We start from the raw sequence: 12,383 nt of genomic DNA, 5'->3' as shown, positions 1-12,383 counted from the left end.
CCCCCCCCCCCCACACATCTAGGCTGGCCTGGGCCACTGGGCACGACATATAGGTAACCCTGTTCTGTTAAACTCCACTGATTTTCATGGGAAGAACTAAAAGACCATCCTTTACCTGGGAGTAAGCTCGGTTGCTGACAATGGGGCTTGCTTCTAAACCCTCCTAGGATCGTGATTCACCCATTCGAAGCGTTGCACGATTGCTTCAAAGCAAAGCCGCCAACTACAACCAAGCTTACTCCCAAGTAATGCGCGCCTTGGAGCCAACCATTTTTTCTAAACTAAAACCTCAGTATTCAGGTTAAATTGCCGTGTTGGCACTTTGCAATTAATAAGTGGGTTTTGGGTTGCAGTTTGGGCACTCGGTCTCGAAAAGGTTCGCCGTCACTGTCCTAGTCTCTGGAGCAGCAGAAAGCAAGCTTGCTCCCTCCCCCAACATGACATCCCTTCAAAGATCTAAATAGGGCTATCATGTCACCTCTTAACCTTCTCTTCACCAAACTAAACATCCCCAGCTCCCTAAGTCTCTCCTCGTAGGGCATGGATTGAGACCTTTGATAATTCCGGCGTAGCCCCTCACTCTGGACCCGTTCAGGCTTAGAGTTCTTCTTGAATTAGCGATTGCCCAGAACTGCACTACAATGATATTCAGGTGAGGTCTAACCAATGGAAGATGGGAAGCATTTAATTTACATCCCTCTCAGTCACAGACACGATACTCTTATTGATGCATCCCAGGATTGCATTGGCTTTCTTGGCTGCCGCATCACACCACTGACTCATGTTCAGTTTGTGATCTACTAAGACTCCCAGCTCCCTTTCACATGTAGTGTTGTCAAGCCAGGTGTCACCCATCCTATATCTGGGCATTTCATTTTTTTCTGCCTAAGTTAGTATCTTACATTTATCCCTGTTGAAATTCAGTTTGTTAGTTTTGGCCCAGCTGTCTAATCTGTTCAGGTCATTTTGAATTCTGACTCTATCCTCTGGGGTATTAGATACGCAGTGGCGTAGGAGGTTAAGAGCTCGTGTATCTGATCAGGAGGAACCGGGTTTGATTCCCAGCTCTGCCGCCTGAGCTGTGGAGGCTTATCTGGGGAATTCAGATTAGCCTGTACACTCCCACAGACGCCAGCTGGGTGACCTTGGGCTAGTCACAGCTTCTCGGAGCTCTCTCAGCCCCACCCACCTCACAGGGTGTTTGTTGTGAGGGGGGAAGGGCAAGGAGATTGTCAGCCCCTTTGAGTCTCCTGCAGGAGAGAAAGGGGGGATATAAATCCAAACTCTTCTTCTTCTTCTTTGGAGTCATCTGCAAATTTAATTAGCATGCCCTCTATTCCATCATCCAAGGTGCCCTTGCTTGGATGATGGACCCTTGGTGGATTAAGGTCAATATTGTCTACTCCGACTGGCAGCTGCTATCCAGAGGGTCTGGGGCAGAGGTGTCTCCACTTATTGCCTGAGCTTTTTAACTGGAGATGCCGAGAAACGAACCGGGGACTCTGAGCGCCAAGCGGAGTCTTTTCCATTGAGCTATAGCCCTTCCCCTAGCAGTCTTGAACATATGAGGCTGCCTTATCAGATTTTGGTCAGTCAAAGTATTGTCTTCTCAGATTGGTAGCGGCTCTCCAAGGTTCCACCCAGAGATTTTGTGTCATCTGCCACTTGATCCTTTTAGTGGGACATGCCGGGATTGAGCCTGAGACCTTCTGTCCGCCAAGCGGGAGTCCTTTGACCGAGCCACTGCCTTTCCCCCACAAATGGCACTTCCTCCGTCATTTCCGTTGAAGTCTTATGCCAACACTGCTGATCTTCAATAGATGCTGACAATCTTATCCTTGGATGACAGAGCAGATGGGGTGGAAATGTTAGCATGTCCAGACCCCAAAAACATTGCCCGCCCCCATCTGCCTGTCCATGAGACTGTCACAGACACCTGTTCGCATTGTTTCTGGCTTGGGGTCCACCTTTCAGTTAGCTCTGTTTGTTTCCTTCCAAGACAGGAGACCCACCCATGGGTGCAAATCCACCAGAAACTGCCCAAGAATCCCATTGCAGCAGGTGGGGCCCAGAGCTTAACCTGAGGTCAAATGGCAGATGCATCCATTATTTACATTTTGGATTTCCCAGATCGCTCTCTCCCTCCCTCCCTCCCTCTCTATCTTTTTTCTTTCTTTCTTTCTCATTCTCTTTCCTCCCTTTTTCTTCCTTTCCTTTCCTTTCCTCTTTTCTTTTTCTCTTTCTTTCTCATTCTCATTCTCTTTCCTTCCTAAGTTTCTTTCTTTCTCTTCCTTTCTCACTCTTTTTCTCTTCCTTTTTCTTCCTTTTTCTTCCTTCCTCTTTTTTCCTTTCCTCTTTCCCTTCCCTCTTTTCTTTTTCTTTCTCATTCTCATTCTCTTTCCTTCCTTCCTTTTTCTTCCTCTTTCCTTTTCTTTCTTCCTCCTTTTTCCTTTCTTCTTCCCTTCCCTTCCCTTCCCTCTTTTCTTTCTTCTTTCTTTCTTTCTTTCTTTCTCATTCTCATTCTCTTTCCTTCCTTCCTTCCTTCCTTCCTTCCTTCCTTCCTTCCTTCCTTCCTTCCTTCCTTCCTTCCTTCCTTCCTTCCTTCCTTCCTTCCTTTTTCTTCCTCTTTCCTTTTCTTTCTTCCTCCTTTTTCCTTTCTTCTTCCCTTCCCTCTTTTCTTTTTCTCTTTCTTTCTCATTCTCATTCTCTTTCCTTCCTTCCTTTTTCTTCCTCTTTCCTTTTCTTTCTTCCTCCTTTTTCCTTTCCTCTTCCCTTCCCTCTTTTCTTTTTCTCTTTCTCTTTCTTTCTCATTCTCTTTCCTTCCTTCCTTTTTCTTCCTCTTTCCTTTTCTTTCTTCCTCCTTTTTCCTTTCTTCTTCCCTTCCCTTCCCTTCCCTCTTTTCTTTCTTCTTTCTTTCTTTCTCATTCTCTTTCCTTCCTTCCTTCCTTCCTTCCTTTTTCTTCCTCTTTCCTTTTCTTTCTTCCTCCTTTTTCCTTTCTTCTTCCCTTCCCTCTTTTCTTTTTCTCTTTCTTTCTCATTCTCATTCTCTTTCTTTCCTTCCTTTTTCTTCCTCTTTCCTTTTCTTTCTTCCTCCTTTTTCCTTTCCTCTTCCCTTCCCTCTTTTCTTTTTCTCTTTCTCTTTCTTTCTCATTCTCTTTCCTTCCTTCCTTTTTCTTCCTCTTTCCTTTTCTTTCTTCCTCCTTTTTCCTTTCTTCTTCCCTTCCCTTCCCTTCCCTCTTTTCTTTCTTCTTTCTTTCTTTCTCATTCTCTTTCCTTCCTTCCTTCCTTCCTTTTTCTTCCTCTTTCCTTTTCTTTCTTCCTCCTTTTTCCTTTCTTCTTCCCTTCCCTCTTTTCTTTTTCTCTTTCTTTCTCATTCTCATTCTCATTCCTTCCTTCCTTTTTCTTCCTCTTTCCTTTTCTTTCTTCCTTTTTTCCTTTCCTCTTTCCTTCCCTCTTTTCTTTTTCTCTTTCTTTCTCATTCTCTTTCCTTCCTTAGTTTCTTTCTTTCTCTTCCTTTCTCACTCTTTTTCTCTTTTCTTCCTTTTTCTTCCTTTCTCGCCAGCTTTGCGTGGCTGCAATGTAAAAGGCTGGGGGATGGGGCTTTTTATCCCTAGCGCCCACATTCAAGTTGAGCATTGCCTCCACAAAACCCTTTTCCCCCTGACCTGAAGGAAAGAGTCTGCCCCCCCTCCCCCCCCCCCAAAAAAAAAAGCAGGAGGGAACAACTTGAGATAGCTGGAACCTCCTCTCCCTTACTAATCTTCAAATTAAGCAGTTGGCGTTTCGTGACAAACCAAAATGCACACATACAGAATGACACAGAGCTCATAGTAACGTTCCTTGCTGGGAAAACAAAGATACAAAACAACTGATAGCGGTCCTTCAAAAGTCCTTCCTTGGTCCATTGAGGTCAGTATTCTCTGTACTGACTGGCAACAGCTAGCCAGGCTGTTGGGTAGAGTTCCTTCTCGTCAGCCGCCTGGTCCTTTTGAATGGAGATGCCAGGGATCGAACCCATGGATCTTCCGCATGCTCTACCAACTGGGCAGCAGCCCTTCCCCTAAGGAAGTTTCCAGATGGATTTCCCAAAGGGGTTTCTCAGGATGGGCCCTCATGTAGCTGTCCTTCCATGTTCCTCCCATGCGAACCAGCGTGGTGTAGTGGTTAAGAGCAGGTGGATTCTAATCTGGAGAACCGGGTTCGATTCCCCACTCCTCCACTTGAGTGGCAGAGGCTTATCCGGTGAACCAGATAAGTGTTTCCGCACTCCTGCATTCCTGCTGGGTCACCTTGGGCTAGTCACATTCTCTCAGGATCCTCTCAGCCCCACCTACCTCACAAGGTGTCCGTTGTGGGGGAGTGGAAGGGAAAGGAGCTTGTAAGCCACCTTGAGTCTCCTTCCGGGAGAGAAAGGTGGGGTATAAATCCAACCTCTTCTTCTTTATTAACTTATTCCATTTATACCCCATCAACTTCCCCAGTGGGGACACAGATGAGCCCTTTTTGGGATAGGGCGGTATGAAAATCTCACTAATAAATAAATAAATAAAAATATTGTGAACCATCCCTCTGGAGTCCAAAATAAGTGTGCCATTTTAAGTCATTCCCCCTTGAAACATGTCTCTTCCTTTTCTTTTCTTTTCTTTCCTGTTCTGCTGCTCAAGAAGTTTGCGAAGCCAAGAGCCCCTGTAACCCCCATGCCCAGAATGGGTTGGCCCAGAATGGGTTGACCCAGTAAGGGGGTGGAGACTCAGAGCAGCAGAAAGGCTGCAGAGCTCTTTGCAGAAGACAAGGCTACCAGACTCGGACCTTGATTTCTATAAGCCCTTAACACCTTGTTAAGGTAATTTACGAAATATGTAATTTGGGAACTACTTGCGGAAGGTGGTTTGTTTGTTTTTTGCTATGTTGTAAATGTTGGAGTTTATTGTTTCAGGGTTTTCTTTTTGTGGTTGTAATGGGTGAGAGTTCTCCTGGAAACCTTCATCGTGTTGAATCCTGTTCATCAAGCCCTTGGAGTCTTCAGGAGCCAACCCACTTGCAAAGAAGAATTTGGACTTGGCAATATCAGTAGACTGTAAATAGAAGGACATGAAATGCAACCTGAACAGGACCTTGAATTGTAACGTTAAATGTTGATGTTTTAAAAGTGTTAATTGTAAAGAAAAGTAAACCATTTTGTTGTTTAAAAATTGTTGTTGCAACTCCTTCCAAGTACTGCCCCACAGAACCCACAAGCTGAGGTTACACCCCGATAGCCATTTACCTCCAGATCCATATTTCAGCCTTTTAAACTGCCCCCTTTTCTTTGGGCATTGTAACTGCCCGATATGATCTTCAAAGGATCCTGCGACCTTTGAAGCCAGAAAGGGGCCTTTCCTTTCATTCCCACCCACCTTTCCAAAATGTTAATCGCTTTGGACCTGAGGGCTATACGCAAGAGGGGGTTCCATTGAAAACGCAAGACGAGGGGGGACCCCCCTCCCCCAAGGTCTAAATCTTAACCTTCCCCCGGGGTTAATTTGGAGCCTCTTTTCAAATGCATTTCTCTGGCTGTCCTCTCCCTCGTGAAAAACCCTTCAAGCTGGTTTGCGAGTCAGCCGGGTGGGTGGGGGAGAATTCGGTGTGGCTGGATCGCTCTGGGCAAAGGAACGGGCGGATCTGTAGGGCCCGGCCTTGTTTTCCCAGGCGGAACATTCAAAGCCCTGACTTCAGCTGCTGCGATTCGCTCTGAGCATGTGCAGAGTATCCCCCCTCCCCCCCCCCGCCGTGTAACATAGTGACAGCAAGGCAAGACAAGGAAATGGTGTCGGCCTTCTGGATAGGAAAATGTGGCTTTCAAGTGGGGTGGTCTTTTAAAAAAAGAAATCATCCCACGCTGAATATCCATACATAGCTGAGAGTGTTCAGAGAGAACTGTGTCTCTATATATACAGTCCATGCTTCTTAGGCTTGGCTGGCCTCAGATTTTCTAGTATTGGTTTGACTGTATAGATTTGCTGATCTGTTTAACTAGCTAGCCCCAGGTCACCCAGCAGGAATGTAGGAGTGCGGAAACACATCTGGTTCACCAGATAAGCCTCAGCCGCTCAGGTGGAGGAGTGGGGAATCAAACCCGGTTCTCCAGATTAGAATCCACCTGCTCTTAACCACCACACCACGCTGGCTCTGACAAGTCAAACCTCCCATTGAAAGCATATACTTTAGGGTTGCCAGCCTCCAGGTGGTGGCTGGAGATCACCCATTACTACGACTGATGTCCAGGCAACAGAAGTCAGAGGCCCTGCAGAAGGCGGCCATTTTGGAAGCTGGACATTTTGGAATTATACCCAGCCGAGGCCCCTCCCCTCTTCAAACCACACCCTTTTCATGTCCCACTCCCCAAATCTCCAGGTATTTCCTAACCTGGAGTTGGCAACCTGATCACACCCTGAAAACCTTGCTGGTCTTTTAAGTTCCCACCAGAGTCAAATCCCGCTCTTCTACTGCACGCCGACACAGCTAACCTCCAGCAAAGAGTATTAATTCCTCCAGGCACGAGGAAGACAACCAAAGAAACTTAAATGCCCTCTGACGAAGCTTATAGCCCCTCCCCAGTCGGTTTGGACTCTAAAGGGCCGCTGGACTCAAATCCAGCTAAACAACTTCAAAGAAACCCAAGAGCGTGGAGGGCAAGTCCCCACCCCAAATGCAATCCTCCTCCACAAATTGGGCAGGATTTACAGTGCAATCTCAGCTATTGCTTCTAAACTGCTTGAAGCCTGTGGATTTAGGTGTCATCCTGCAACAGCTCTGCTTTAGATCACCCCTCTGAACAAAGATGCTCAGTTGTTCACACGTTCGCAAACAGCCCTGGAGGAATTCCATCCACTGTCCCAAAGACGAGAAGAAGGGGGGGAGGAGCATGGATTTATACCCCACCTTTCTCTCCTGTAGGGAGACTCAAGGCGGCTTACAAGCTCCTTTCCCTTCCTCTCCCCACAACAGACACCCTGTGAGGTGGGTGGGGCTGAGAAAGCTCTGAAGAACTGTGACTAGCCCAAAGTCACCCAGCTGGCATGTGTTGGAGGGCACAAGCTAATCTGGTTCCCCAGATAAGCCTCCGCAGCTCAAGTGGCAGAGCAGGGAATCAAACCCGGTTCCTCCAGATTAGAGCGCACCTGCTCTTAACCACTACACCACGCTGGCTCTCCAAGGCAAACCTTATGTCCCTCAGATGTATGGGGGCGGGTAACGTGCAGCTTGTTAGCCAGTGGTAACAGAAGTGAACTCTGCACATGCTCAGAACTGAGTAGGCTTACGGGTGTTAGGGTGCCTTCACACCAACTGACCAGTGCACTTTCCAGCCACTTTCAGTGCACTTTGCAGTTGGATATCACTGTGTTCAATGGCAAATCCTCCTGCAAATAATTTCTAAAGTGCATTATTCAGGTAGTCTCAGAGCACTTTCAATGCACTTTGCAAACGGATTTTCACTGTGTGGAACAGCAAATGATCACTTGCAAATGATCTCTAAAGTGCACTGACTGGATTGAAAGTGCGTTATTCAGACAGACCCAGGACCCTTTCAGATATGCTGAATAATGCACTTTCAATGCACTTTGCAAACGGATTTCACTGTGTGGAACAGCAAATGATCACTTGCAAATGATCTCTAAAGTGCACTGACTGGATTGAAAGTGCGTTATTCAGACAGACCCAGGACCCTTTCAGATATGCTGAATAATGCACTTTCAATGCACTTTGCAAACGGATTTCACTGTGTGCAACAGCAAATGATCACTTGCAAATGATCTCTAAAGTGCACTGACTGGAGTGAAAGTGCGTTATTCAGACAGACCCAGGACCCTTTCAGATATGCTGAATAACGCACTTTCAGCGCACTTTGCTACTGGATTTCATTGTGTTAAATAGCACAATCGTTCTGCAAACAATCACTAAAGTACCTTGACCGTGGACCGAAAGTGAATTATTCAAATAGATTCAGGACGCTTTCACATACACTGAATAACACACTTTCCACCCACTTCACAACTGGATTTCACTTGCAAATGATCACTAAAGTGCACGGACTGTAGGCGGAAAGTGCATTACTCAGAATGACCTAAGACCCTTCTGCACATGCGGAATAATGTACTTTCAATCCCCCTTGCAACTGGATTTCAACGTGTTAAATAGCACAGTGCTCCTGCAAACAATCTCTAAAGTGCACTCGCTGCGGATTGAAAGTGAATTATTCAAATAGATCGACGCTTTCACATACACCGAACAGCACATTTTCAATCCACCTTCAGCGCGCTTTGCAACTGGATTTCACTGTGTGAAACAGCACAGCCCACTCGCAAATGATCACTAAAGTGCACTGACTGTAGACGGAAAGTGCAATATTCAAGCAGACGCAGGCCCCTTCCACACAGGCAGAATAATGCACTTTCAATCCACTCTCACAGTCGTTTGCAAGTGGGTTTTGCTAGTCCGCACAGTCAAATCCAGCTGCAAAGTGCATTGGAAGCGGATTGAAAGTGCATTATTTTGCATGTGCGGAAGGGGTCTCAGAGTTGAACTGCTTGTGGAGCAGCAGTGGCATAGTGGCTAAGAGCAGGTGCACTCTGATCCGGAGGAACCGGGTTGGATTCCCCGCTCTGCCGCTTGAGCTGTGGAGGCTTATCTGGGGAATTCAGGTTAGCCTGTGCACTCACTCCCACACACGCCAGCCGGGTGACCTTGGGCTAGTCACAGTTCTTCAGAGCTCTCTCAGGGGGGGAAGGGCGAGGAGATTGTAAGCCCCTTTGAGTCTCCTACAGGAGAGAAAGGGGGGATATAAATCCAAACTCTTCTTCTTCTTCTTGTCAGTTTCCCGATGGGGGGTCCACAGGCCTACGGAAGGACATTTCCACTCAATGCTATTAGACTTCAAATGAATTTAGCACCGAGGGCGCTTGGGAAAGAAACAAGCAGGAATGTATCGCTCCCTCCTCCCTACCCCATAGGCAAAGTCCACCCACAATAATACCCAAACCTGTTCCCCTGTACATCCTCCAGCAATGGGGAGAGGCGGGCGTATGAGGACAAAGTAATGAGGTCCAAAACAGAACATCAAATCAGTGTGAACATTTCATCCCCACCCCCCCACCGCCCCCCCCAATCATACAGAGAAGAGTTCAGTTCCCATCAAAGCAAGCGTTAAGGAAGGTGTGACCCAGCTTTTACATAAAATGACTGAAAGATGGATACACACAAGGGTGGGGAAATGAAAGGAAGGTCCCTTTTATGGGAACCAGAGGAAGAGGAGGAGTTTGGATTTATATCCCCCCTTTCTATATCCTTGCCCTTCCCCCCTCACAACAAACACCCTGTGAGGTGGGTGGGGCTGAGAGAGCTCCGAGAACCTGTGACTCGCCCAAGGTCACCCAGCTGGCGTGTGTGGGAGTGCACAGGCTAATCTGAATTCCCCAGATCAGCCTCCACAGCTCAGGCGGCAGAGCGGGGAATCAAACCTGGTTCCTCCAGGTTAGATACACGAGCTCTTAACCTCCTATGCCACTGCTGGGAAGGGGAAGACAACATCTCCCACAGATCACAGAATCATAGAGCTGGAAGAGACCCCCGAGGGTCATCCAGTCCAACCCCCTGCAAGGCAAGAACTACATTGGTTTGTCATTTCAATCGTGTTAAAGAGGATCCATCTCACTTCCCTCTGCACCCATTAAACCCCCCCCACCCCCAATAAATTCATGGCATTTACCTTTAAAATAATGACGCGCTTTATTATTTTTCTCCCCATCTTTTAATACGTCGTTATAAATATATTTTGTCAAAATATATGATCATTATGGTCACAACATTTGCACGTTAAGTCATAAATAAGGTCAAGGTGAGCAGATTAGGGGATTGGGTGTTTAATAATAATAATAATAATTATTATTATTATTACTTTTGCTGGCAGTGTGTGTGTGTGGGGGGGGGCAGCTTGTCCTTTTTTCTTTCCAAACAAGAAAAGCGGCCCCTTCTGGAGGGGCTTTTCCCCTCCCCCCAATGGGACGTCCACCCTTCCAGCCACCAATGGAGTTTGTTGAAGGGAGCGGAACGGTGGTGGTTGGAGGAGAGGCCGAGGTGGGAGCTGGTCTTTGGGAGTCTGGGGTCCACTCCCCCGGCTGGCGTGCCCCCCCCTCAGCGGCAGCCGCACCCCTCCACCACCATTTCTTGGTAGTTCTTGAGGACCACCTTGTCGTACTCGTCCAGGTAGAGCATAGAGATGGCGCTCAGCTCGGTGGGCACGCAACAGGCCTTGGGGATGCTGGCGTTGACGGAGTTGACCAGGGTCTGGACGATGGCGTGGTTGGTGGAGTTGAGGTGGTCAGCCAGGGGGAACGGGCAGTCGCCCTGGCAGTAGTAGGCCTGGTAGCCCGGGGGGGCCACGATCCAGTCGTTCCAGCCCACGTCGCTGAAGTCCACATACAGCGCATGCCGGCGGCAGTTCTTCTTGCTCTTGCGGGGCCGCGGGTGCCCGTGCTTGGGGCTGCGGGGAGCCCGGCGGCGGGTGAGCGGCGCCTGGCCGCGGCCGTCGTGGCTGAAGGTGACCAGCAGCGGCCGGAGGTGCGCCCAGGTCTCCGCGTCGTCGTCCCAGCCGCCCCCTCGGGGCAGGGAGCGGCTCATCCGGACGTGGCCACTGTGGGGGGCCGCCGCTGCGGGGTGCAGCGGGACCACCTCCACGGCCAGGCCGTGGTTGGGCTGCCCGCCCGCCGTCCATCGGGCCACCGCCGGGCTCACGTCAAAGCTCTCCCAGCGGCTGACGTTGTGGTGCACCAGGCGCGTGTCCAGCAGGCGGGTGGCCGCCTCGCCCCCTGCCGCCGCCGGCTTCATCACCTCGTAGACGTTGATCCGGTGCCAGCCCCGCTCCCAGGCCGCCCCGTCGGGCACCTGCCGGCGGAAGAGCCGCAGCTCCGCTGAGGAGACGGCCTCGTCGGCGGGCAGGCTGCTCAGGTTGAAGACGAAGCGCAGCCGCGGCGTTCGCTCTGGGGGGGTCAGCAGGACTTCGAGGTGCTCTGTGGGGTGAGAAGAGGGGGGGCATTAGCGGGCTGGGAGGAGGACGACCCCTCCCCCATCAAAACAACTGCACACAACAGATGAGACACAACTCGGCAAGTCCAGACACAGCACAGGGAAGGGGACGGAGGCACCGGAGTTATCAGGAGCCTGGCCAGATGGGGTGCAACCCCCACCCCCGTTTGAGGAGGACGACTTGTGCAAGTTGATCTGCACCCTGAGACCTTTGCAGACTTGCCTGCACCCTCCAAGTTTTGCATGTTCGCTTGAACCCCAGACTTTTGCAAACTTGCTCTCCGCCCCTCAGATATTTGTAGGTTCCCCCTGCAGCCTCCCCTGTTTGCAAAATGACTTGCCACCCCTCAGACGTCTGCAAAATAAAACCACACGGCACCCCTCAGACTTTTGCAGATTCACCTGCACCCCCCTCTGACGTTTGCAAAAATTATGTGCCACCCCTCGGACATCTGCAGATTCGCTTGCGCCGGCAGACGTCTGCAAAATCACTCGCCTCCCCGAGGTTTGCAAAAATTACGTGGCAGGCGTTTGTGCATTCACCTGCAACCCCCCACCCCCGACGTTTGCAAGATCATTTGCCGCCACCCCTCCCCCCAGACCTTTGCAGATTCCCCTGCACCACGTTTTGCAAATTCGCCTGCATCCCCCCCCCCCCCCCGCCTCCCAAAGAACCCCGAGAAAGGTGCTTGCATCCCAGCCTCCGGGAGCAAGCTGTTTCCCCGCAAGTGTTTTCCCGATCCCCCCCCCCCCCCCAGCTCAACCGGATTTGCTTCCCGATCTAGATGCACGGAGCCCGGGCCGCTGTCCTCAGGGAGCTTAAACCGGAGTAAGTCCCATGGGGGGGGAGGGGCAAAGTGGGTTTGTTCCGAAGGGCTCCCCGGGGGTTTACAGGACAGGGCCTGCCCAGGGAGCCTTGCTGGGGTGTCCAACCCCGGCCGGCTGCTCCACTTGGGAAGTCAGTCCGGCGGGCCGAAGAGCCTAGTGGTCGGAGCAGGCCCATTCCACCTCGCCAACGCTTTCTCTCCGCCCCTTCCCCAAGGAAAGGGAAAAAGGTAACCTGGGCTCGGGCCGGCCTGGAGGGGAAGTCCCGCTCATCAATCTCACGGTGGCGAAGAACAAGCGCTCTGTACGTGCTCAGGAGCTACAGGAGGGCCGTGGAAATCTTTCCACATCTGGCGTTTTCCCCCCCACTCCGAAGCGTTTGTTCCGCTTTTCGCACGTGCCCCCCCCCCCCTCCAGTTTGGTTTTGGGACCCGCGCAAGATCCCTTCCTTTCGGAGACGCGATCCTATACGCAGGCGCGCAGCGGGGGGGGGGGGG

At 50.2% G+C, this 12,383-nt stretch overlaps 1 protein-coding gene across 1 annotated transcript; it reads right to left on the bottom strand.

Moving 5' to 3' along the window:
* Window positions 1–10,025: 10,025 nt before the first annotated feature.
* On the bottom strand, window positions 10,026–11,064 carry BMP4 (bone morphogenetic protein 4; the record flags this gene model as incomplete). Its single annotated transcript, XM_048483134.1, has 1 exon — window positions 10,026–11,064. A coding segment is annotated over one exon (894 nt), but the record flags the coding sequence as incomplete, so codon positions are not given.
* Between the last annotated feature and the right edge of the window lie 1,319 nt (window positions 11,065–12,383).

This window comes from Sphaerodactylus townsendi, unplaced genomic scaffold, assembly GCF_021028975.2.
Source record: "Sphaerodactylus townsendi isolate TG3544 unplaced genomic scaffold, MPM_Stown_v2.3 scaffold_744, whole genome shotgun sequence".
Taxonomy (NCBI): domain Eukaryota; kingdom Metazoa; phylum Chordata; class Lepidosauria; order Squamata; family Sphaerodactylidae; genus Sphaerodactylus; species Sphaerodactylus townsendi.
This window is presented reverse-complemented; position numbering and strand designations above follow the sequence as displayed.